This window comes from Desmodus rotundus, chromosome 3 (genome assembly GCF_022682495.2).
Source record: "Desmodus rotundus isolate HL8 chromosome 3, HLdesRot8A.1, whole genome shotgun sequence".
NCBI lineage: Eukaryota > Metazoa > Chordata > Mammalia > Chiroptera > Phyllostomidae > Desmodus > Desmodus rotundus.
In genome coordinates, this window is record NC_071389.1 from 152,486,062 (window position 1) to 152,511,757 (window position 25,696).

General features: G+C 57.9%; 1 protein-coding gene and 1 long non-coding RNA gene across 6 annotated transcripts; one reads left to right on the forward strand and one right to left on the reverse strand.

The window, feature by feature from the left end:
* Positions 1–206: 206 nt before the first annotated feature.
* FIGNL2 (fidgetin like 2) lies at positions 207–25,177 on the forward strand. 2 transcript variants are annotated; one of them, XM_053921474.1, is made up of 2 exons: positions 207–399; positions 21,148–25,177. In XM_053921474.1, exon 2 carries the CDS (start codon positions 21,159–21,161, stop codon positions 23,136–23,138), a length of 1,980 nt encoding a protein of 659 aa, XP_053777449.1. In that variant the 5' UTR covers positions 207–399; positions 21,148–21,158; the 3' UTR covers positions 23,139–25,177. The 2 variants fall into 2 exon arrangements, with proteins under 2 accessions (XP_053777449.1, XP_053777450.1); XM_053921475.1 differs by lacking the exon at positions 207–399 and adding an exon at positions 3,300–3,414.
* Positions 7,734–22,049, reverse strand: LOC112318487 (uncharacterized). Of its 4 annotated transcripts, XR_011651026.1 has the most exons (7): positions 21,914–21,993; positions 19,155–20,610; positions 14,317–14,379; positions 11,890–11,990; positions 10,714–10,978; positions 9,035–9,291; positions 7,734–8,516 (listed from the first exon to the last, which is right to left on the reverse strand). It is a non-coding gene; the product is annotated as an uncharacterized lncRNA (long non-coding RNA). The 4 variants fall into 4 exon arrangements; XR_011651027.1 differs by lacking the exon at positions 19,155–20,610 and having other exon boundaries at positions 21,914–22,049; XR_002976221.3 differs by lacking the exon at positions 11,890–11,990.
* Positions 25,178–25,696: the final 519 nt, after the last annotated feature.

A 25,696-nucleotide genomic window follows, 5' to 3' on the forward strand; every position in this document is an offset into this window, starting at 1 on the left:
AGCCCGAGCCCGGGGGAGGTGGGGGCGGGGCGGGGCGGGGCCGCGGCCGGGGGCGGGGAGGGCGCGCGGCGGGGCGGTGTTGGGGGAGGGACGGGGGAAGGGGAGGGGAGGGGAGGGGAGCGAGGGCCCGGGAGGGAGGGCGCGGGGGGCGGGCGAGGGGAGGCGGGGGTGGGGGTGGGGGTCCTGCCTGCCGGGGGAGCCGGGGCGGCCCCTTGTCCGGCCACCCCCACTGCCCAGTCCCGCTCCCGGCCGCGGCGGCCGCAGCAGTAGCGGCTCCAGGATGGTGAGCGCCGCTGCCCTCCAGACCCGGCCGGTCGCCCCCGGCCCGCGCCCGGGTCCCGGGGCCGGACGGCCGCCCAGGCCGCGCACACTCACCTAGGACCCGGCCGGGATGCCGAGGTACGGGGCCGCGGGACCGCGCGGGGGCAGGCGCGGGAGCGCGCGGCCGGGCCGGGGTCAGGGGGTGGTGACCGTTCGGTCGGGGTGTCCGGAGCTTTGTCCGCGGGCGCGGGGCAGTGCGAGGGCAGGAGAGGGCGGGGGGCTGAGGGTCGCGGGGTCCAACTAGGCGGGGGGTCGAAGGGCAAGGCCAGCGAGAAACCCGTGCGGGTGCGAGCGAGCCGAGGGTCACTGGCCGGGGGCAGGGGTCGGGCAGAGAAGGGGCTCTCCTCTCCGCTGCCGACGGGCACCCTCTTCGCCGCCCCCTTTGGTGCGGAGGATGCAGGGATGGCGAGCAGCCGGCCCGGGGGGAGCCTGCGGGATTGGGGGGTGGGGAGCCAGGATTTGCGGGTTCGGGTCCTAGAAGGATCCTGTGTCCGAAGCCCGAGGGCCGGCCCGCAGGCCCCTCCCACTCCGTCAGGTCTTTGTCCAGCGGCCTGTGTGTGTGTGTGTGTGTGTGTGTGTGTGTGTGTGTGTGTGTGAGCGAGGGGGTGGGGGCTGGGTTCCCGGTCCGGAGATTCCCCAGCATCGTGACGGGGCAGTGACAGGAGACTGAAGCCACTTCGGGCCCTGCGCCCTTCATGCCCAACCCTTCCTTTCTTCTCTTCTGGCCCGGAGAGCACAGACCCCCACCTCGGGGTCAGGGTGTTGCGGGAGCTGCACTTACCTTCGCTCACGGGCTGCAGGCTACAAGGGAGACCCACCGAGCTCCCAGCTCTCCAGACGGAGCCCTTAAACTTCCCCGCTTCTCGAGCCCGCTCTCGGTCTACACAGATCCCCTTGCCAGGAACCCGCTCTGTGGAGGGCCCTCTGCAGAGGGCTGGGCACACAGTAGGTGCTCACCAAATGGAGGCCCCCTTGCCTGGCCCCTCCGCTCCCCGCGCACCTCCAGGGCCGAGGCGGCCTGGGAAGGGGTCTGCGCGGGGGAGAGTGGGCGGCCTGGAGCGCAGGGGTGGGTGGGCTGTTAAAGGGACGGTCACTAAATCAGGATTAGGCCGAGGGGCTGTCAGGCTGCCTTGCCCTGTCTCCATGGATACCTAATTTGGAGGAGAATAGAGGACGGAAGAATGTTTGTGCTGTCGTCCGCGCGGCTGCGGCGGCCGAGCGGTCTCCTGACCCAGGCCAGGCAGCGAGGAACCGGGATCCGGTTCCAACTCCATTCCGGGCTTCGGCGGCGGCGGGGCGGAGAGGAACTTCCGGGGCCCAGAGCCGTACCCGCGGATTCCTGGTGCCGCGGTCCGGGGCACTCTGCCCGCGCGCAGGGAGCCCCAGACCCTTCCGAATCCAAGCTGAAGCCCCCGTGCATCTTTCTGGACTCGACCGGGCTGGGGCTCCTCAGAGCCGATAGCACACGCCGTCCTCCGCTCTGCTTTAGCCCCGGAGGACAGACGCGCTGGGCGGCTCGGGGCCCGCGGCGCTGCAGGGACCCAGCAGCCGCACCGGTACCTGGCCGCCGCGCGAGCCGAGAGGCAGGGGGCGGAGCCGGGCTTGCCGGGGTGGGCGAGAAGGGGCGGGGTTTGCCGGCCAGCGGTGCTGGACCGAGTGACAGGCCTCGTAAATCCCCCTTTCCCATGTTTAACGCCATTTCATTTATTTCTACTTGACTCCATTGGTGTCCACAGCAGCCACCCTTGTAAGGAGTGACCCCCGTGCCCTCGTTGTAATGTCTGCTGGGGGAAGGCCCGCTTGGGCCACAGCGAACTTAGCTACGTGAGGCAGGGGAGTTGCTCCTGGAGAGGGCCCGATAACCCCCATTCCTTAGGGGGACCCCCAACTTCCCAGGAGAAGAGGGGGCTGAGAGACACGGTCTCTGAGGCCCTGCGGGATTTTCTGGCTTTGGTATGGGGTGGGCTGGGCCAAGGATCCCGGGAGTGGATAATGCCAGTGCACAGACTGGAGGGGTCACGGGAGGGGGACCAGTCCCCAGCGTGTCCCAGAGCCCTTACTTGCCTTCCTCCTGGTCCTTCTGGCCACAGCTTTTTATGGGGCAAGAATCCCCTCCCCTCCCCCACCCGGGCTGTAGCTTTATTGCTGAGATTTCAGACTCTCCACGCAATTTCACGCCTCTCTGCCTTTGCTCTTGCTGTTCCCTCAGCCAAATGCCTTCCCCATTGTCCCTGTCTTTCCACAACCACCTCATTCTTCAAGGCCCAGCTCAGATGCCCCACTTCCTCCTTGTAGCCTCAGCTCCTGCCCTTCCCTCCGTGCTCTCATGGCCCTGCACCTGTGCCTCACTTCGGCCTTTGTGGCTGAGTCGACACTAGGCTTTGCTTCCAGGATGGAGGTGAAGCATATACTTCCCTGCCCCTTGCCCCCATAGGCCTGGCACGGGGGCTCAGCACCTCGTGGGCATCCCATAAATATTTTTGGCTGAATTAAAGGAGTTTTATAAGGACAGCCTGCAAAGCATAGAATCTGGACATTTTCTGGCAAATAGTTTTGTGCTCCTGGGTGAGTGGAGACCCCTGGGTGGGTCTTCGTCTCCTCCTCATTGCTAACTCTTCCCCCTCCTCCAAAGTCGGAGAGGACTTTGCCCCTTCCTTTCCCCACAGACCAGCATTCTTTCCCTGCCATTATCATCCTGTTAAACAGAGAGGCCAGTCAGGATCCATATGGATCACATTAACAATTGCTTATTATCTGGGCCAGGACTGCCCCCACTCTTCACCCCAGCTCCTACTGCTCCAGTTGCTGGACCCTTAGGAGCCATCTCCCCGCCTCCTCCTCCCCCCACAATTGGTCAGCCAGGGAGGCCAGGGGACAGGCTGGTCTCCCTCACCCTCCCTGTGCCTTCTAGCAGAACTTTGCTTCTTCTTGACTTGGCTGGCACTGAATGCCTCCTCTACCTGATTTAATGAAAACTAGGTTCCCTGCAGGAGCACGACCCTGTGAGGTTTCAGGGCTGCAGCCGGGAGAGGTGGGCCTGGGGCCCAGGTGCACCTGTGGTCTGCAACAGCCCCTGCCTTCCAGTGGACAGAGGTGAGCCCTGCTAGGCTGGCCATGGGGTATACTGCTGTATTCTGCTCTCTCAGCCCTGGGCTGGCCCTGTTCCCTTATGGGAGCTGGCAGGCCAGTGAGGAAGATCAAGGCAGGAGAGACCCTGCAAGACTGTGTGGCACTGGGTCCCAAGCTTTGAGCTGTTGTCAAAGACACAAACCGGAGAGTTTCCTGGAGTGGCAGCTGAATTAGGCTTGAAGGCTGGGCAGTAGAATTTATGTTGACATGCATACAGCCCAAGAATACTAGAGATGGAGGGGGGCTTCGAGATTACCCAGTGTGGGAGTCCAGAACTCTTGATTCACAGACCCGCTCAAGGAACCAGCGAAACCATCCCTGGAAGAGTGCACTTGCATGGGTCGGCACCAGACTTTGCATTCTGCTTTGGAGGGCTTTTGGACCCCCTGAGCGCATGGGGCCCTACATCTAGAAGCCCTCACCCTAGGCCAGCGCTCTTGGAGCAGGCGCTGAGGGCAGGGTCAGGCCTCTGACCAGCACTCCTGCCTTCACACGCAGTGCCGTCTCCGTGGCCTTACCACGGGCAAGTGGGCAGGGCGAGCTAAGTGACCAGGGGTGGGGATCAAGGTGACTGGCCAGGCTTTGAATGGGAAAGGTTCCCACTGCCCATGCGGGGGTGTGGGTTCATCATCTCACCGCTGAGTGTGTTACCTGGAGAGAGGAGGGCCAGGGCTTATTTTGTTTTAGGATCCATTTGTCCCCAGGAACCTGGAAAATCTAGCCTCTCCAAGCATTTCATAAGTGTCTCGATAAATCATAGCTACCACTTATGCAGCACTTATAAAATATTCTCTATGTCCTCTGTGAAATTGGACCAAGAACCATGCCTACTTCATAAGCGTTATTATGAAGATTAAATGAGGCAGCAGCCCAGAGCTGGGACCCCTGAGTTCTGGTCTTGAATGTCTGTGGGCCTGTGCAGGCCTGGTCAGAAATGCATTGCTCTCGAGGCTGGCATTTCCCTGCTTAGCCCAGCCAAGGAGAGGGGCCGCAATGGGAACTACACAGGTGCCTTGCTCTCTTTTCTTTCAGTACTGAGGCAAGGGCAGTGTCAGCCCCACTTTACCATGGGGACTGGAGGTGCGATGGGGAGTTCTGATGAGTGGGAGCACAGGGTGGTGGCCACAGCCCAGTCTCCACGGAGCTCTGACCTGATTTTATGGTGACCAATCATGGCCCTCACCCTAGCGGCCAAGCCCTGGGCTGCAGTGAGCCTGCCACCAATCAGGTGTAGTTACCCTGGACAAGGCCCTTACTCCGTTTTGGTTTCAACCTCTTCATCTGCCAAGTGGGGACAAAAACACTAGTGAGTTCATAGGTGGCAGAGCCCTGGTTTCAAGGAGTGTGCCCCTTTGTCTCTGAAGTATATACGCACCTTTGGTCACTCGCTCAGTGACTTGGCGGAACCCAGGGACTCCAGGGGACCGCCCCCTAACATAGGAGGAAGGGGAAAAAGGATGCAGGTGAGAACATCCTGGCTGTGGGCGCTGCCCCGGCCAGGCCACGTTTGAAGCCTTCTCCAAAGGCGTCGGAGGGTGGGGAAAGGACAGCCGCTTCCCAGTCAGGACCCTGGGAGGTGGAAGCATACCTCCCTCTCCTTGCCCTTACTGCCCTGGCAGACTTGGGTTACTGGGTCCCCAGCCCAGTGCTGGGGTTGGTCAGGGACGGATGGGAGGATGTGACAGAGAGGATGCTTTTTGCTCTAACAAGCCTGTGTTGAGCACCTGCTGTGTCCCAGCACTGTGCAGGGTCCTGGGTGAACCTCAGCCAGGCTCCAGAGGGTGCCCAGCTTGGGTTGGGGTTCCTGGGCCCCGAAGTTTCCCCATGCACCCACTGGGCACTTGTGTACCAGGACCTGAGGCCGGCCTTCACACCTTGGGCCTCCTGCAACAACCCTCAGCTTCTTGAGAGGCCAAGGAGGATCAGAGCACATCCCTGGCCCTGGCATTGTTTGCTTTGCCACAAAAACCTAGTGTGACGCAGAGCCACACACACTGTGCACTCACTCAGCAGGGCCCTGAGCCAGGCCCTGGGTGTTTTATCGAGGCAACCGTTCATCCGAAAATCTTTTCAGACGTGGTCCCACCTTGAAGGAGCAGACAAGACAGTTGGGGACCAGTGAAGAGGCAAAGGAACAGGCTACACTTTCAGGACCACTCTCCTTGTACTCCCTTTGCAGAGGGGAGCCATGGAGGTGTGTGAGTGTACATGGCCCGTCAGAGCTGTGGAATGGGTGCAGAGGAGCCGGGAAAGGAGGGGCTCAGGGAAAAGGCCAGCACTTGGCAGCAGGGCCTTGCATCATTGGTGGAGTTTCAGAGACTGTTTCCCTAGGCGGAGGCTGTTCATAGGTGACAGAGACCCTAATTCAGTGGGAATTAGTGGGAAGCTGGGAGAGCCCAGCTGCTGCTCACTGGCCTCTCTGGCCCTTGGCTTCTCAAGAGTCTAAGGTGTTTGATATTTTTTCTAGGCCGGTGGGGAAGAAAGAAAACCCCGCCCCCTTCACGTGGTTCTACCCTGCCTCTACCAGTCTGCCTCTGTTCTCCCTAAGAGCTCTGGCCACCAGGGGAGGTGGCCCCTTCCACTCAGCTCCTCAGGCAGACAGCATTCACTAGTGGCCAGACCCTCACTCCTCCGAAAAGGGGATCCCTTTCCAGATGGATTGAGCCCTGTGTGGGATGTCATTCCTATGTCACCGTCTTCCATCTGCAGCGCTCTTCAGGCTGGAGTCTTAGGGTTGAGCTCCCTGTTGGTGCTGCCTGCTGCTTTGGGTTGGAGAAGGCGGCTGGAGGACCAGGACGGGTGGGGGTTCAGGTCGATGTGGGACTTGTTGGGTTTGCCGTGCCTGCTACCTGTGCAAGTGGGGATAGCCCTGAAAACCAGCAGAGGGGAGGGGAAGAGCCTGTCACCCTTCCGGGGAGAGCCCCTCTCGGTAGAGACAGCCCTTAAGCTGAATGCCTGTGTTGATGGGGAGCTCAGCACTTCTAGAAGAAGCCCACATGTTCTCAGACAGCTAACAGTAAGCCAAACATCTTTCATGGAGGACTTGCCTCACCTGAGGACAGGGAGGAATGGCAGGGCTGTGCCGAGCTGCGAGACCCACCACCGGAGAGTCGGGTGGGCATTCAGAGACATTCGGTTGTCAGGAGTCTTTCAGAGTGAACCTTCAGAAACCTGAGTAAACACTCCCACTGCCCTAGCCCTGGTCTGCAGGCAGCTAGTTGCCCTGACTCTCTGATCACTTTCCTTGGGCTGTGGCAGAGGCTGTCACCAGGGCCTGGGGTCTCAGACCTGCCATGCTGACTCGGTGCCACGAGAAGCACTTAGCACTTTGCTAAGGTCTGTGGTTGGCAGATGAGTATGGTGGAGAATCGCGGGGAGCGGGCTAAGGGGACGCAGGGGAGGTTAATGAGGATGGTGGAAACCAACCGGCACCTCTGTGTTCTCAGCTGATGAGTGGAGAGCCGCTTCTTAGGTGAGAGGCAGCAAAGCACCTAGAGCCAGACTGGCTGGGCGGGTGGCACCAGGTCCTAGGCTGGTGACCTGGACAGGTTAGCTGTGCCTGAGTTTTCTCCTCCATAACATGGGAATGGCAGTCGCACCCACTTCCGGGGTGCTTGTAAGGATTACAGGAACTAATGTGCCAGGTGCTTGGAGCAGTGCTGGGCCCCGTCCGTGCTGGGCCCCACAGACAGGAGTTGCTGTGGGTGGTTGTTCGTCTTGGCCTAGCGCCCTCCCCTCAGTCCTCATTCTCTGTTCCTGTGGCACTGCAGGTGTGGGGGGCCACCCTTGAGAACAGCACTGCCCACTCATGCCCTGGTAGACCGGCCAGGCTGCATAGCTGGAGTTACTGGGCTCAGCACCCGGGGGGCTGGGAAGGGCGGAGGAGGGGACAGAGGCACCACTGGGGAAGCCTGGGTGGGCTGCCCGGGCCTGCTTCCTTCCTTCTCATCAGGCCCAGTCCGGCAGGGGGTGTCTCCCCCTCCTTAGACATTGGGGCCCAGAGACATAGGGTCACCCAGACTTTAAAGCTGAAGTATTTTGGAGGTCACATGCCTCCTAAGTGGACTCAAGGAATCCGAGACAACCTTGGATTCTGAACCTGGCTAGGTGGGTGGGGTGGGGGGCTCTAGTCTCTCGGGCTGAGGCCTGTGGTCCATGACCCCTGACAAGTTCATGGATAGAATCGTATTTCAGTAGTAGTAATTCCTTTTGCAGCCCCATGTATTTTTACATTATATCTTCCACCAGTGTTACTGAGGTATAATTGACAAAGTAGCCCCATGTATTATTTTTTTATTGCAGTGTAATTGACACAGTGGTTTAAGGTGTACAACATGATTCAATATTTATATGTATTGCGAAATGATCACCACAGGAAATCTAGTTACTATCTGTCGCCATACATAGTTCTATTTTTTTTCTTGTGTATTTTTTAATTATGCACTGAAAAAATATGTTTGAGAACAGTCCGCATGTTTACCAGACTGAAAAGGGGGCCCTGGCTAGGTGGCTCAGTGGGTTAGAACATCGTCCCACACACCAAAAGGTTGGTTTGATTGATCCCCAGTCAGGGCACATGCCTAGGTTGCAGGTTCGATCCCTGGTCAGGGCACGTACGGGAGGCAGCCAATCAATGTTTCTCTCTCACATGTCTCTCTCCCCCTCTCTCCCCACCCCACTGGAATTAATAAACATATCCTCAGATGAAGATTAAGAAAAAAAAATTTTAAAGGGACCTATGACTGAAGACTGGTGAAGAGCTGAGCTCATCCTCCACCCCCACACCCATGCAGGGCCAGGACCTGGGGACGAGGAGCCAGCCTGAGAGGGTCCCACCCAGCCCCGGAGGGCGGTGGTCTCCCTTGGGATAGGGACCACAGCCTCCTCTGCTGGGCACCTGCTGGACTCGGGTCCACTTGAGGTTCTGCGAGCCTGTGCACAGCTGTCACAGTCTCCCTGCGTGGTGAGACGCTGAGCATCCCAGGGAGGGACTGGCTCTAGCCAGGGCAAAGCACAGGGTTCAACGGCAGATCTCACCTCCGGGCCTCGTTGGAAAAGTAAATAATCTTTAACAAACAAGAGGAAGAACTTACAATAAGTGATTCCTGTATTAAAGTGTGCACTCCAAAGGCCCTGCCCCTGCACCATCGCATCAGGGAACGTTTTCCGAGGGGGCTTCAGCAGGGAACAGGACAGGATAGAAAGGGAACAGGCAGGGGCTGCTGGGCTAGGGACCTGTTTGCTATGCAAAGGCCCAGGGGCAGGGGTGTCTGGGGTGGTTAACAGGGAGCCCAATTTAACAGGTGACATCAACTCTAAATAAGGGTTTTGAGTGGCAGGACAGAGGTGCAGGGGACCTATCCCAGCGCCCAAGAGGGAGCCAGCAACAGTATCAGCACTGCAGTGGCCTAACAGACTAGGAGCACCCTAGGGCAGAACTAGGAAGGCAGCATTCTCGGCAGAGGGACCACACGGAGCAAGGCCCTGGAACCGTGAACATGTGTGGCCTACAACACGGACCGCTGTGGCTGGAGGGGCTAGAATGGTGGGGTGCAAGGCTGGGAGAAAGGAGAAACTGACTCACCTCTGGTGCCCACTCCTTGATGAGAGGGGGTTGAGTCTGTTTTAGGTAGAAGGACCACGCCAGGAGCCCGTCAGAGAAGGATTATGAGGGCAGAGATGAGAGTTCAGATGCTGGGCCAGCTGTAGTGGGGGCTGTGGGAGCTGTGGGTCCTTTCAGAGAGGGTGTCAAGGGGACTCAGTGACCAGGTGGATGCGTGGATGCTGCAAGCGTGGCGACACAGGCCTCCAGGGTTTCCAGCCAGGGTGAATGCACTGACTCTGGAGAGAGAAGGCAGAGATGTTTTCCCTGGGGAGTCTGAGGTCTTGGCGGGCTTCTAGGGGGTCCTGAGAGTATCCTCCAGATTCCTAATTCTCCCCAAGGTTCCCAGGAACAGGAGAAGTGTGGGTCAGGATGAAGTTGGGTCTGGCTTGGTGGGCTCTCAAGAGGGACCCGAAGGGGCAGTTTCTAAAAGGCAGAAGTTTGGCCCTGGCTGGTGTGGCTCAGTGGATTGAGTGCAGGCTGTGAACCAAAGAGGCTCTGGTTCAGTTCCCAGTCAGGGCACATGCCTAGGTTGCAGCTGGGTCCCCAGTAGGGGGCGTGTGAGAGGCACCACACATTGATGTTTCCCTCTTTCTCTTTCTCCTTCCCCTGTCTCTAAAAATAAATAAATAAAATCTTTTTAAAAAGGCAAAAGTTTGGAGGGTGGGGTGGACACATCAGAGTCCTAGGGCTCCTCCCTCTGTTGGCAGAGGAGGAGCCGGTGACAGATGCCTCAAGACATAGGTCAGAGCGGTCAGGCGTCAGGCTAGGGCGTCCTGGGAAGCTGTGGTTTGGGACTCAGGCTACATTTTCAGTGATGTGAGCTCAGTGCCCCTCATGGCTCTGCAGGCCCACCTAACAGTCACAGTCAGTCAGGGGTGTGACAGGGACCTGCTCCTTCGGGGCGGGACTCTCCACTCTGGGGCCCTGTAGGCAGCCGAGAAGTTTCACTTCTCTCCTTGAGTCCCTGAAGCCCATTGGGTCTTTTTGGCATCAGAAAGCATCCTCCCCTCCTTCCCCCTCTCCCCCGCCCCCCAATACACACACACACTGTCTCAGGCAGAAGCTCCAAGCCAGCCCTCCTAGGAGCCAAGTCAAATCCTGCTCTACGGTCTGGCCCCAGCTGCGGGCCCCCTCCAGCCAGCTTCCACAGTACCGCCCTTCCTTCAGTGCCCTCACGCCAGCCTGTGAGGGAGCTGCCACGTTCTCCAGCTTCTCACCTGAGGAGATAGGCTGAGACCCTTGCCCCTCATTTCAGGGGCTGCCTCGCTCCCTGCACCATGCGAGCTGCAGGAGAGAGGTGGGACTGAGCTCCGCGTGGATGCCCTCAGCTTCCCCTAGTCTTGGGTGAGTCCTTCAGGCTGGCCTTCAGACACCTGCTAGCTCAAGTCACTAATGCATCCAGCCCGCATCTGTGGGTCCCTGGGAGCAGCCAGTGACAGCGAGGAAAAGGGAGAAGGGAAGGAGTGTGTCCTGCTGTGCAGTGGGCTCGCACCATTACCGGCCTGGCAGCCTGCTGTGGGGACTAAGTGACATGGAGGACAGACCTCTGGGAGACAACAGCTGACCTTTCAAGCCCTCTGGAATGCATGGACACAGGGTGCCCCCTCCCTCCCTTTCTATTCCCTCCCGGGGCCCAGAAGTTGAAGTCTACGCCTCACCTGCTCCCCTGAAGCTCAAGGAATGAGAAGAGGGTGTGGCAGGGTGGGCAAGTCCCAGCCTCAAAGATGTAACTTGGCTTCAACGAAAACTTGTATTTGCTCAGTGCAGCTCGTCTCAGGAAGGCATGAGTGGGAAGCAAATCAGCCTGCCGGACCCTTTGTGGAGGGGTGTTGCCTGCTAGCCTGGAATCTCCCAGATGTACAGTTGTTGAAAGGGGATGCTTATTAGCCAGAATGGTTTTCTGTTGCTGGAATTCCCTGCAGCCTAAGTGAACAAAATTTAGGCACATGAAGACAAAATTGTGTTTTCTTTTGGGGAAGGGGCAAGGGTAATAACTAGTCTAGTTCTCCCTTCCTGGTGTCTCCAGGGAGATGCGATTGGTGTCCCTCCACCCCAACCCCTGTTCCTGGGTATGGGCTAGCCTGGGGAGGGGTGAGACGGGGTGGTGCAAAAGAGGGCTCAGAGAGCCCCTAGCAGCACAGTGCAGTACCCAGCGGGGCAGGAGAAAACCTGGAGCAGCAGTTCGAAAGAAGTGGGTGGGGTGGGGGGAGGGGAGGGCTTCGGAGATGGAAAAGTGATTAGTCGTGCTGAGGAGGCTGAAGTCCGCTCTGGCAGCCCCCAGGGCAGCACAGAGAGAAAAAGATCTGTTATTCACACAAGGCAGGCAAAGATGGCTGCCGGGTGGCCCCCCTCCCGCCCCTCCCTCCCCGGCCTTGTCCAAGGCAGCCAGATCGTGGGGTATAAGCAAGTCCCTAAGCCCCGGATGGATGCCCCTCTTGGGAATTCGGGGTGGGACTGTGTCTGCAGATAAAAACTTGGGCGTCTGGGTCCTGGGTCCAGCTCCTGGTCACCAGAACCTTCTACAAAAGTAGGGGAAGCCTCAGAGCAACCCCCAACCTCCTGGGGTGGTGGCTGCGCCGTTTGATCAGTGAGTGTGTAAATCGGGATTTTATGGATCGCTTATTCACTGCTGGAGCGGGGGCCCCCAAACTCCTCTGGGCCCCAGAATGCTTAATCTAGTCCTGAGCTGTTCCCTCGGAAGGGAGGACAGCTCCCCACAGTCCCCCACCCCTCCTGCTGTGTCTCCTCCCAAGGCCCCAGGCTTTGTCATTGCAGGCTGAGCAGTTCAAATGTGCTAATACACTCCCTGGGGGCCACCAGGCAGTGGGACTTACCCTTCAGTGCTGTGATTGGCCAGAGACCGCGGGGTGGGGGCGGGGGGGGGGGGTCGGTTCCTGGCAGCAGCAGCTCTGTGTGTGTGAGCTCGTGCACAGGCCTGTTTGTGGGGAAGGGGTGTAAGGTGTCCAACCTGCTCAGACCACTGGGCAGGGACAAAGGATCTTCATCTAGCCTGGAACAAGGATTAAGACCAGAATAAACCTTGTCTCTACCTGGTCAAGCTGGTTAGGGAGTCCACCTGTCCATCTTTATATCCTCTCATTATATCTTGACACAGTGGGGACTTACTGTGTGCTGAGTGGATGGGTGGATGAGTGACCGCATGAGTGACTGCATTTTTAACTGCTATTCTGCCTGCTGAAATAATCCAGCACCTACAGATTCCTAAATCTCCTCCTAAGATTCCTAAGTGGCCCCTCTCCCCCTCACTGATTCTCTTTAGCCCAGGCCTGGCTGACACAAGGCCGGACATTAGGGCCTGGGCAGGCCTCGGGGGACACAGCTGTGACCCCTGGACTCTAGTGCCATTTGAGAGTGCTTTCACTGTGGTCACGTTTCTCCCTGCCGGCCCCCATCTGTCCTTGGGATTTGATGAGGATGAGGATGGTTAACCAGGGGGGATGGGTGTCCAGCAGCTGATGGGGGAGGGAAGGAAGCACAGCCCAAAGGGCCAGATGACAAACTACCCTGTCCTACCCTTCTCTGCTCCTCTTCAGCCTGCCCCTCCTTCCCTGGCAGCAGGCAGGGCAGGCTGGCCTCGTGGGGAGTGGCTGGTCCAGCTAGCCCATCCTCCATCCTTCCTGGGAAAGCTGGAGCCCAGCCTTGCTGTTAAACTGCCTAGCAACCCTAAGGAAGGAGTCTGAGTGCTAAGGAGTCTACCTGGAGATCCTAAGAAGTGAGACTCCATGTTCAAGAGAAAGCTGCAGAGGGTCCAGCCATAGTGAAGCACCCTCCCTGTCTGCAGAGCCCAGTGCCGGCTGGGATGGGAGCAGCGCCGTCCAGGAGAACATGGGGAATGCTGTGTGTCTGCGTGGTCTGCTGTGGGCGCCACGCCGCACATGACTTCTGCGTGCTCAGAGTGTGGCTAGTGCTGTTCTGGAACTGAGATTTTTTTAAACAGTTTTATTGATTGATTTTAGAGAGAGAATAAGGGGCGGGGGGAGAAAGAGAAAGAAAGAGAAAAAACGATTGATTTTGTTGTTCCACTTATTCATGCATTCATGGTTGCTTCTTGTATGGGCCCTGACTGGAGACTGAACCTACAACCTTGGTGTATCGGGGTGATGCTTAGCCAACTGAGCTATCTGGCCAGGGAGAGGAACTGAAATTTCTATGTAACTTAACTTTAATAATAAATTTTTATTTTTAATAATAATTTTGACTGTAAAATAATTAATAGATTTTAGAGAATTTAAATTTAAATAGCCACTTGTGGCCAACAGTGAAGATGTGAAAAGCACAGGATTGGAGTCTGTGTTGAGGGACAGAAGCCAAACCCTTGGGTGCAAACCTCTTTCCGGCTGTGACCTTGGGCAGCACTCTTCCAAGAATCAGTGCTCCCTCCCCGGTCTGTCGGACCAGCAGCCCCAGCGTGGGCCATGTGCAGTTCAGGGGCCATCTACTCCTGTGGCTGGCTGAGCTACTCTTAATAGGTCCTGGGCCATGACGGGGCCAAACATCCAGAGACAGACCAACAGCGCAGGGTGGGAAAGGAGTGACTGTATGGAGCCCTAGACTTTTCAGCATCTTAGGGACTTCCATGGAGTTGTCAGTCCTAGAAGCCTTCCTGGAAGAGGAGGCTGGTGGCAGGCCTGGGCTGGAGCTGTGCTTGAGAGCTGAGCTCTGAGAGGGCCATGTGTTTGGTGCCTAGGTACCTTGGTCAAGGCTGGGAGAGGGAAGGGCTGCCAGAATGTTCTGAGTCCCAGCTTCCCCTCCTACTAGGTGTTAAAACGTTAGGGAGAACCACCAGCCCCTCTGAGCCTCCACTTCCTCTTCTGCAAAATGGGGAGAATGTGAGTACCTGGCAGAGAGGCTGTGAGAGGAAGACTGAGTGGTAACCATGAACGTCTTTGCGAACACCAGTAGGCTGGGAGAAAGGGAAGGGTTATCCTCAAGGGTGCTGGGCTCCTGGCCTGGCCTCTCAGGATGAGAGCAGATGGTCACAGCCTGTCTGTGGCCCTGACCGAGGACACAGGCACGGATTTCTGCACTCTCCCCTCCCCCCAGCGCATGTGCACACGGCCCAGATGGGGGCTGCAGGCCAGCCTCACTCAGGCTGACCTCCTGCTGTTTGGCATTTGACATATGAGGAGTCCAGGGCCAGGGCACAGCGCCACCCACCCCCACCCCAGAGCGGAGCCGGACTGGCAGGGCAGCCTCACCACCTTGAGGAAGCAGGGTCCCAAGGGCCCTGATCTCTTTACCATGTGTCCGGTGGCCTTTGATGCGAATTCCATTGCCCCTTTTGTCCTCTCCCAGAGGCCTGGCTGGGGGAAGAAAGAAGGAAGAAAATTTTTTAAAAAAGAGAAAAAAAGGAGGCCAGGTGGGGTGCCTGGCAGCTGGGCTGGGTGCCATTTAGCAGCAGGCGCCCTTCCCTCTCTGCCCCTGAGGGGATCCCCTGGCTCTGCCTCTTGCCATCCTCACCATCTCACTGGGCTCAAATCTAGTCACCCCAACTTTTTAATATTTGGACACAGAGGCAATTTCAAGCCTCTTTGCTCATTAGACATCCAACCATCCTTCCATGCTACAGAGTCTGTTGAGGACTCATTGTGTGCCAGACACTGTCCTAGGTGCCTGGAATATGACAGCGAACAAAACTTCCCAGTGGGGAAGAAAATAAAGCAACAAGTAGCTCAGCTTACAATGAGCGCTACAGAGACCATCAGGTTGAGGGGGACAGTGAGGTGGCAGCTGAGCAGAGACCTGAAGGGAAGTGTGCTGCTGTGGTCCTCCAGGTGAGAGAGGTGGCACTGGAGGTGGTGAGAAGCGGTTGCAGTTTGGGCAGATTCTGAAGCCAGCGCCAGTCTGACTTGCTGGTCTGTGATGTGAGAGCCAGAGAGGACCCCGAGGGTTCTGGCCTGAGCAGCCAGAAAGAGTGGAGCTGCCGTTTTATGAGATGAGAGGACAGGGATGGGGGTGGGGGATGAGGAAGTAGGAAGTCAGAAATTTGGTTTTTGGACATGTCATTATGCCAATTAAATACTGGAGTGGAGGTGTCAGTACGAAGGTTGAATATACTGATGGGAAGCGCACAGGGGAAACTAGGCTGGAGAACCACATGCAGGACACGTGAATCCTCAAAGTACAGACGATGGTCAAGGAGATCGGAGGGGTTCTCCAAGGGGTTAATGTGGGGAGGAGGTTCCAAGGACTGAGCCCTGGGCTCGGCAAGGCTCAGGAGAGGGGGTGAAAGGAGGGCATGACAAAGGCTGGGGAGGAGAGGGGTGCAGGGAGCCCAGTGAGCAAGCTTCCAGAAGGAGGGGTTGTCAGCTGAGTCCAGTGCTGCGGAGCTGAGCCCCACTGAAGACGGACCACCAGATTTAACATCGTGGTCGTGCACTAGGCCCATGCAGGCGAGCAGGTGGCTGGAGTGCCAAGTGTGAAAGCCTGGTTCTGGGGGGGTCTGAAGAGAATGGGAGGGCAGGAGTCGGGAGGGGTCAATCTGTACTGTGGTACAGGTGTCTCTGAAACTGCTTTTTGTTAAAAAGCAAGCAAAGAGCAATAGGGTGTATAGTTGGAGGGGAATCAAATGGTTTTGCACGTTTTCCCCGCTAAGATGGGAGAATGGCAGCGTGTTTGTGGGCTGATGGGAACGGCAGGACAGGGGAAACTGATCATGCAGGAGATGGGAGAATGCGGGAACAACAGCCCTGAGTGTTGAAATGGGGTGGAATTGGTGCAAAGAGGAAGAACATCCCCTGTTCTTGCTGTCAGGAGAGACTTTCTGCGGCTTCCCCAAGAAGGCAAGGGGTCAATTAGGGCTGGAAAGGCCTGTGAGGATGCATGAAGGAGGCAGGGCTGGGGGGTGTGTGGTTTGGGAGGTGCTTGAAGGATGGGAACGAGTTAGGTGGTTGGGAGAGGGAGGGCACCTCCAGTGGCTGGACTGTGTGAACACAGGCATGTAGGCCTGAATGAGCAGGGCTGATTTTTTTCTGGATTTCTTTGGGCCCCGTGCCTGGAGAGGAAAGCTGGCTTGCACTGCATTGTTGGAGGAACCAAAGCCACCTGGGATGTTCACTGACAATAAACAGGATTAGCAACTTGTCCTGAGACACACACAGGGCCAACTGGACAGTGACATGCCTGTCCCGGCCATTCCAGCCCCTTGGGAGATCTCAGCAGATAGCCCCCTCCTCACCTTCCTATGCCCCCCACCCCCACCCCAGCTCCAAGTTCACCATGTCTCCACCTGAGGAGGACAGGGACATGGGGGAACCATGTTCAGACCTTGTGCCTGGACCTCTGCTCCCCTCAGGGGTCTGTTCCTCATCCTGTGTCCCTGCATTCCCACAGCCTATAGAGACGGGGAAAAAACTGGCCATAGGGAAAAGGCCCCCATTTCCACCCTGGGCAAGCCATGCCTCCTCTCCGGAACTCAGTTTTATCATCGGTAAATAGTACCCACTTGGGTGGGGTGTTGTGGGCAGTGAACGAGGGATACACGGATGTGCCCGCACGCCTGCTCGGCTCTGGTCCCTCCCCCCTCCACCAACCTCAAGTCCAGGAACACACCCCAATGCTTTCTGTCTTCCCACCCATTTTAGGTGCTGCCCTGAACCCCTCCCAAAACAACATCAACTGACTCAGACCTTGCAGAACTCATTCTTTTCTTTCTCTTCCTCTCTTTCCCTCTCTCCCTCTATGACCACTTTTCACCTTTCCGTCCGCTACCTGATGGAGATTGTGAGGCTGGGTCACGGCGGACCAGTCCTGCATCTCTGACAGTCAACACCAGAGCCACACACGGGAGGTGGTGTGTAGTGCTGGCCGGCCGGCCGGAGCAGGACAGTCTACCTGCAGAGAATGGGCTGGGGCCCTTGCAAGGAGCGTTTGCAGCTGCCTCCCTGGCCTCCTTGGCTTTCCCTTAGATGTTTATTGCTAGGTCCTGCCCTAGAGGGTCCCCCAGGCAGGGCTGTGGGGGTCCAGCTGTGCTGGGGGCTGCTGTCTGGCCAGGACCAGGGATAGAGCTTCCTGTGTGGTGGGTGCTAGAGCCCTGGCAGGTGACTGGTCCTTAGGAGTCCTTTTGTCACCCCTCCCTTTCCTCTTGCAGTAAACAGGGGCTGGCACCAGGGGGCAGGGCCCAGCGGATGGGGACACAGTCCTGTTCAAGCTCTGCCAGGCTGCACGGAGACCCCCCTGGGGCAGCAGTTGTGAGCAGTAGACAAAAAGCCTGGGACAAAAGGCCTGTGGGAGCCGTGGTGAATAGATTAATGAGATTTCCATATGAGGGCCGACAATGGGATTCTCCACTCCAGCCCCTTTGTCCCAGGCTGAGATAATGGAGCCCTGGGGAGACTGCCCGAGAGGGGGCTGCACCAGCCCCTTTCCACACAGGACTGGAGCCGCCACACAGCTGCCCCTCCTACCCTGCCCCGCTCCCCCGCCCCCCAGCCCTGTTCGGTCCAATGCCCTCCCTCCCCGTGGGTAATGGAATTCTGAAGCACAGAATTTCTGCAAGATGGGGAAGGGGCGTTAGCAGCCTCCTCAGGGAGTGGGAAGGGGCACAGACACTGCGTGGCTGGGGTCCCTCGCCACCACAGCACGTGTAGTTTACTTCTCAGGGTCCCTAGTGAGAGAGAAGTTTGTGGTCCGCCATCTACACCAGCTGTCTTATCTGAAGAATAAGCTGAAGACAGCGAAGCGTGAGAGATGAGGTGTCTTGCCCATGGTCTCGCAGTGACAGCTCAGGGCGCTTGCTGCCCCAGGATGCCGAGTGGGGTGTGGAGGAGGAGTGGGTGAGGGGAAAACACAGCCCCTTTACCCTCACACTACACTGCTTCACTTCTGACATGAGATATGTGGGTTTTCCACACCAGCCAATTCTGCAACATCAGCTAGGTGTCCTACAAATTTAGCTAAATTCTGACACTTTACCTGGAGACAGCATCAGATCCCATTGATTAAGGGCTCCGTCCCACAAGACTGCCCCAGTTCAGATGCTATGTGCAAGCTGGGGTTGTCACCTGTGTTCTGACAGGCTATGCTGCAAGTTGGGGGTTCCCATGCCCCGCTCCTTTGGTTCAATTAATTTGCTATAGTGGCTCACAGAACCCAAGAAACCAGTTTACTTTAGTAGATTACCAGTTTACTACAAAAGACTGTAACTTAGCTGCCATGGAAGAGATGCACTGGGCAAGGAACATGGGAAGGAGTGCAGAGCTCCCAGGCCCTCTCCCAGGACACCGTCCCAACCCAGAACCTCTCAGAATGCCCGTCCTTTCCGTTTTTTTGTAGAGGCTTCCTTACACAGGCATGACTGATTAAATCACTGGGCACTGGCGATTGAGCTGGGTCTGCAGTGCCTTTCCTTTCCCAGGAGGTGGGGGCAGGGTGGGGCGGGGCTGAAAGTTTCAACCATCTAATTGGCTGGTTCCCCTGGCAACCACCCTCCATCCTTGGATTAACTAAGGGCTTTCCAAAAATCACCTTATTACTATAAACTCAGGTGTGGCTGAAAAAGGCTTACTATGGATAACTAAGACACACCCATTTTACCCATGGCTTGGAAGCTATTTCAGGAACTAAGGACAAGAGACCAAACAACAAAATATGCTCCCATTGCTCTTATGCTTCAGGAATTCCAAGGGTTTGGGAGCTGTGAGCCAGGGACAGTGAGCAAAGACTAAATATGTATTTCTTTTTTTTAAAAAAAGATTTTATTTATTTATTTTTAGAGAGAGAGGAAGGGAGGGAGAGGAGGAGAGAAACATCAATGTGTGGTTGCCTCTCACGCACCCCCTACTGGGGACCTGGCTCGCAACCCAGGCATGTGCCCTGACTGGGAATGGAACTGGCGACCCTTTGGTTCGCAAGCCGGTGCTCAATCCTTGAGCCGCACAGCCACGGCTAAATATGTATTTCTTAACCACACTATCGCAGCCTGTGTCAGACTTGGTGCATGGAGTGCCCTTCCTGGGTCCACAGGGACTGAAATCGGTGCACTGAGTGTTTTGGCCATTTGTGAAGGCTGAATCACTTCTCTCATTGACCCTAGAACACTTCCTAAAAATGAGGGGTGGGCATGTAAGAAATTTTTTACCTTTCCATCTAGTAATTCCTTCTGTTACTATTTCCTGATGGCCTAAGTTTTGGAGTCAAGTGGACCCAGCTTCTTATGTGTAGGAGGCACTTGGCCTTCAAGGGTCTGCGGAGAAAGAAAGACTGCTTCAGGAACCTGAGCCTGCTCCCCAAAGGGTACAGTTTCAGAAAGCTGCCTTTGGTCCACTGAGCCCCAGCCTCCCCCAGGGAAGCCCACAGTCCCAGATGAGGAACTGTCTAGCCAGCTTAGGGGTGTGAATGCTTACCAGATGGCAAGTTTATGGGGAAAGGGACAGCTCCACTTGGGCTATTTTGCTGTGAGAGAATACGAACTCTCTTGCTTGGGGGGGCACAGGCAACTTGGGGTCACAGCCCCCTACCCCCAACTGGTGCTTCCAACTGCAGGTCTGAAGGGTAAATATACAGGGTCCAGCAGAAGTAATGCCTGCTTGAGTGTGGTTGGTAGGGTAATAATATGGGTGTGATAATTTATAGTTTTAATTTGAACATTTCACCTAAAATGCCACATAGTGTGCTTGACTGTGATATTGTTACATTACAGAATTGCATGCTTATGATTTGGGAATAAAAGATTTTGTAGTAAAAAGGGGCGTTATTTGTTTTGGACCCTGTATATAGCATTTGACGTGCAGCTACATTCCCAGGCAAACGCAGACACGCATTTCCACAGGACCAAGGACAAGACGTAGACTAGATCATGGCCTCAGGCTCTTCTAGCCCTGCGTACCCAGAGTGCTGGACCGGGGAGGAAGCGCAGCCCAGAGACAGGGCCTGGGCTCCTTGGTCAGACTGGTGCCCTCAGAATCCTGCTCTACTACCTACCAGCTGTGTGGCCCGGGGCTGTATCAGTCTCTGCCTCCTCATCTGTAAAACGGGAATGGTGACAATAGCATTGACCTGATGGGGCCCTTGTGAGGGCTACATCAGATAAAGAACAGGGCTGGCCCGGCCCACGGTGCTGGGGTGCTGGGAAACGGCAGGAGGACCGTTCTGTCACATCAGCAGGAATGAACCCCCCTCACAGAATGTTCTCCAAAGTGGTGTGATAAATGGTACAATTAAGAACCAGCCACTGCTCCAGTTCCTAAGTGTACCACTTATCACACTGCTTTGTACCCCATGCTGGACTGCATGCTTTACCTACACTATCTTTTTAAACCCTACAGACCACTCTGCAAGGCCTATGTTACGCCCTTTAACAGATGGAGGAATTGGGCTTCCCTGAGATGGGGCAGCCTGACCAGGGTCATGCAGTAACTGAGTCTGCATTCAAACCCAGGTCTCCCTGATTCAAAGCTCACACGTTTTCCCCAGTCCCAGGCACTTGCCTCACTTCCAGCTCAGGTGATGGAGGAGGCTGGAATGTAGTCTGTGAACCGGGGAGGGAGGCTGGAGGCAGGGGCTTGTGAGCTAGGCCACAGGCAGGCCCAGAGTCCCTGTGTAAGAGCAAGACTGTAACTGGCCTGCCCATGGGGGCAGGGAGACAGCTCTACCCTACCTAACCTCTCTGAGCGGGGAGGGGAGGAAAGCAACGCGGGGGGGAGAGGGTGCTGGCTGTGTCAGGGAGCACCCAACTGAAACTGCGTTTAAAGCACCAGAGAGATCAAGACAGAGCATACCTGTATATGCACCCGGTGCCTGACCCTTCACACATGAGGTCTGAATGTCAGGGCACCGTGTCCTAGACCGCAGGGCTGGTGGGGCGGGACAAAATAATCATCGTTGCCTATAAAGTGAAGTTAGGGCCAAACGTGTCCTGTCCTGATTCCTCGTATTCTGAGCGAAGTAGTTTCAGATAACGTTAATCTCGGGACAAAAGGGGCAAGTCCAGCATTGTGTACTCCGTGCTGGAGAAGGTGCCCCAGGAGGGTGGTGGACGCCGCAGAACCAGCCCGCCGCACGCTGCCGTCTCAGTGGGTTGGCCAGCGGCCCGTGGGCTCTGAAGGGCCTCACTACCTACTCCTCTGTTGCAGCTCTGTCGAAGATGCACTGGACACCGGAACACGCCCAGCCCCTCAACCAGTGGCCAGAGCAGCACCTGGACGTCTCCTCGACCACACCATCGCCAGCCCACAAGTTGGAGCTGCCTCCCGGGGGTCGCCAGCGCTGCCACTATGCTTGGGCACACGACGACATCTCTGCCCTTACTGCCTCCAACCTCCTCAAGCGTTACGCGGAGAAATACTCAGGGGTCCTGGACTCGCCCTACGAGCGCTCCACCCTAGGCGGTTACGGCGATGCCGCCTTCCTCAACGGCGCCAAGGGGGACCCCGAGCCTTGGCCAGGGCCAGAGTCACACTACCCCTTGGCGTCACTCCACGAAGGCCTCCCGGGAACCAAGTCAGGCAGTGGGGGCGGCTCCGGGGGCCTCGGGGGCTCCCCCGTTTTAGCCGGGAACCTTCCTGAACCCCTCTACGCCGGCAACGCGTGCGGGGCCCCGCCTGCGGCGCCTGAGTACGCGGCAGGTTACGGCGGGGGGTACCTGGCCCCCGGTTACTGCGCGCAGACCGGACCCGCGTTGCCCCCGCCGCCCCCGGCCGCGCTGTTGCAGCCCCCGCCCCCGCCGGGCTACGGCCCCTCCGGCCCTCTGTACAACTACCCCGCGGGGGGCTACGCCGCGCAGCCCGGCTACGGGGCTCTACCGCCGCCCCCCGCCCCGCCGCCGACCCCCTACCTGCCCTCGGGCCTGGCGGCGCCCACGCCCCTGCCGGCGCCCGCCCCGTCCCGGCCCGCGCCCACCTCCTACAGCTTCCAGACGGCCGCTCCGGGTGCGGAGGCTGGGGTGTCACTGAAGCGCAAGGCCACCGACGAGGGCGCCGAAGGCCGCTACCGCAAGTACCTCTACGAGCCTGCCAAGGCCCCGGCAGCCGACGGCGCCTCCTACCCCGCAGCGGACAACGGCGAGTGTCGAGGCAACGGGTTCCGGGCGAAGCCGCGGGGAGCGGCGGAGGAGGCATCCGGCAAGTATGCCGACGGCGTCTCTCTCAAGGTGCTGGGCTTCCCGGTCTACGGCCCGCAACTCGAGCCCTTTGAGAAGTTCGCAGAGCGCGCCCCGGCGCCCGCTCCCCGCGGGAGCTTTGCGCTGCCGTCGGAGGAGCCTCCCAAAGGTGTGGACCCGGGGGCCCTGGAGCCGGTGACGAGCAAGATGCTGGACTGCGGGCCCCCGGTGCAGTGGGCAGACGTGGCGGGCCAGGGCCCGCTCAAGGCGGCTCTGGAGGAGGAGCTGGTGTGGCCCCTACTGAGGCCGCCCGCCTACCCCGGCAGCCCGCGCCCGCCGCGGACAGTGCTACTCTTTGGGCCTCGGGGCGCGGGGAAGGCGCTGCTGGGACGCTGCCTGGCCACGCAGTTGGGCGCCACCCTGCTGCGCCTGCGCGGAGCCACGCTGGCCGCGCCGGGCGCCGCGGAGGGCGCGCGCCTGCTTCAGGCCGCTTTCGCGGCCGCGCGCTGTCGCCCCCCCGCCGTGCTCCTCATCAGCGAGCTGGACGCGCTGCTGCCGACCCGGGAAGACGGCGCCGCTGCCACGGGCGCGCTGCAGGGGCCGCTCCTGGCCTGCCTGGACGGCGGCTGCGGCGCGGGGTCGGACGGCGTGCTGGTCGTGGGCACCACCTCGCGGCCCGCGGCTCTGGACGAGGCTACGCGCCGGCGCTTTGCTCTCCGGTTTTACGTGGCGCTGCCGGACAGTACGGCCCGCGGGCAGATCCTGCAGCGAGCGCTGGCCCAGCAGGGCTGCGTGCTGAGCGAGCAGGAGCTGGCGGCCCTGGTGCAGGGCACCCAGGGCTTCTCCGGGGGCGAGCTGGGGCAGCTGTGCCAGCAGGCAGCGGCCGGGGCGGGCCTCCCGGGGCTGCAGCGCCCCCTCTCCTACAAAGACTTGGAGGCGGCACTGGCCAAGGTGGGCCCCCGGGTCTCTCCCAAGGATCTGGACTCGTATGTGGAGTGGGACAAAATGTACGGCTTCGGACACTGACGGCGCGCGGGCGAGGCCGCGGGAGCCGCCGCCCCTCCCTCCCCGGCCCAGGGAGGGACGTCTTTAACCCACCAGGCTGGGGAGGGTGCCAAGTGATGAATGTGGGAGGGAGAAGGGAGGGTGCTGTTGGTGGATTTTTTTTTTTTTTTTTTTTGTCAGGAAAATGCCTCTGCTAGGCAGATAGATGCCATATGCGCTGTGTACTCAGGTTTTTTTCTATTTATTGTGGACGGGAAGCTGCCATCTCCGCTCCTCCGACGGGCAGATCAGGGATGGTCCTACACCCGGGATCTAAGGAACTCCTGCTCTCTCTCCACAATCCTTTTGTCTCCTCGCTATCTTAATGGCTCCCTTCTCCTCCCCCCATTCTCCCCTCTTTCTTTGCATTCGCGTAGTTTTCTCTCCCGGTCGCTTTGTCACTGCCCCCACCCCACAACCTGGCCCTGTTTCCCCTTTGCTTATCCCTTCCCTATCTCCGTCTTTCACCCTCTGCTTCTGTCTCAGTCCCTTGCTCCCTAGCCTCTGTGTCTTGGTCTGTCTCCCTGCCTCTGTCCCTCTCATTCAAAGAGTGCAGTATCCTTTTGCAGGAGATCTGGAGGTCCAGAGGATGAGGAGGAGAGGTCCGGAGTTCCCTCCCACCCCATTACCTCTCACCCAGCTGAAACCTTGGGGAGGGGGGTGGAAATCAAGCAAAAAACACCCAAAGAAGGGTTTTTGTTGTTGTTTGCTTTTGAGGGCGGAAATACCAGAAATGTAGCTTGTTTAATATTTAGGCTTCTTATTTTTGTAAGATATGTAGAACTTGCTGTTTTTCTTTTTATTTTGACAACTCAGGAAGAAATTGACCTCAGAAAGAATGTTAGACTTTGGCTACTCTCCTGTGTGTTCCCCACCAACCACCCTTACCCCTCAGGGGAGCGAATTCTCCCAGAAGACTCAGAAAATGAGACTTGTTGGGAAGGGGAGGGCCCAGAGCCGCACTCAGACCCCTGCTTTTCCTGGGATAGAAGCAGAATGTATTTGCAGGGCTTCCTCCCCAGTCCGAGGTTGTAGGCAGGGGTGTTGGGGGAGTGGGTTATGGGATTTGAGAGCAGGTAGGTCTTGCTACCTTTCTGCTGCTCTCCCAACTGGGCCCTGCTCTCAGCTTAGTATTTTCCGTGAAGGGTTAGCCAGACTTGGGATGCCCTTGCCCACTTCCTGCCCCAGATCCAGAAAGTAATCTGAGAAGCCCCAAATGGGAAGGTGACTCAGGCAGGAAGTCCCCCAGAGAGGTCATCTCACCTGGCCATGGCCCGTGCTGAGGTCTTCTGTAACATAGGCTAAGAAGATTCCCTCTGAAGGGAAGACTGGTTGGGTCCAAAACTGACTACACACTCCTTCTTCCCTGTCTGTAAAGGCTCTGGGCAGGGGTGAGCATTGGACACAGGAGAGGTTCTGTGGAGAAGTGCCCCTCCCTCATTTTCCTAGGGTCCGAGGTCTTGAGGACAAGGGAGTGTGAGAGGGGGTAGGAGATGGGCAGGCTGTCTTCCCTGACATCAGGAATTTAGCCCTACCCACACTGGCCGCCAGAAGCCCAGGCCTGGAGGGCTTTCTCCTGAGAACCACATTCCTCCCCTCCCCACCAGCCTCCCTGCATGGGGCTTCAGCAGACTGCCTCCTCCCCTTCAGGGAGCCCGTTTCACAGCTCTGACCTTTAGTCCAAAGTTGGGGGGAACCTGCCCTCACCCCTACCTCTTCTCTCTCCCACCACAGCCTCCCTTCCTGTTCCCTGCCTGCCCTTACAGCTGCTACAGCCTCTGTGCCACCTCCCACTCCCAGGTGGAAGGGTGTCTAGGGGAAACATTTCAGGTGCCAAGGTGCTGAGGGCCTGTGCTGGCAGTGTGAACAGGAAAGCTGCTCCATGTGTGTCTGCTTTGCACCCGTGGTCTCTCTGGCCCTCCTCGGAGCTGGCTGTTTGCAGGACTTTGGTGCCTCAGAAACAGTGGGGTGGGCTGCAGGGTCTTGGCTGTGAAAGGACCTTAGAGGGAGTGAGGAGGTTCTCTCAGGTGTGTGTATGTGTAGGGGGGGGCGGGGAGGGTGTCAGGGAAGTGGGGTTGGGATCCCTTCCCTTCAAGAGGCAGGCAGCTCTGGAGGCTGGTGAGGGGAGCTCACTGATAGTGACCCAGGGCCCCCACCGCCTCTTCTACTGGCCTTGGGGAACTTTGCACAAGGAGACATCCCCCAGTCTACTAGCACCTACCTCGTGGGCACTGGGGTGGGTGGGGTAAGGGCAGGTCCAGCTCTGGCGATGTTGGGGGGGCATACCAAAGAATCCAGGGTCAGGGGCTGGGGGAGGGCACATTCAGCAAGCTGGCCCTCTCATTCCTCTACCCAGATTGGGGTTGGGGTCCTCTCCTCCAGCTGTAACCATTTCTACCTCATTTTGCTGTGTGTTGTACATGGACATATTTATCTCCTGTCTGATGATGCTCTGCAGTTGTGGTCTGTCTACCTCAGAAGAGACTGTATTTTAAAAGAAAGTATTACACAGTATTAAAGCAATGACATGTGGTTTCCAG

What these genes read in the sequence shown, in the direction of transcription:
- FIGNL2 (XM_053921474.1), top strand. Translation starts at nt 21,159, where the DNA reads ATGCACTGGACACCGGAACACGCCCAGCCCCTCAACCAGTGGCCAGAG.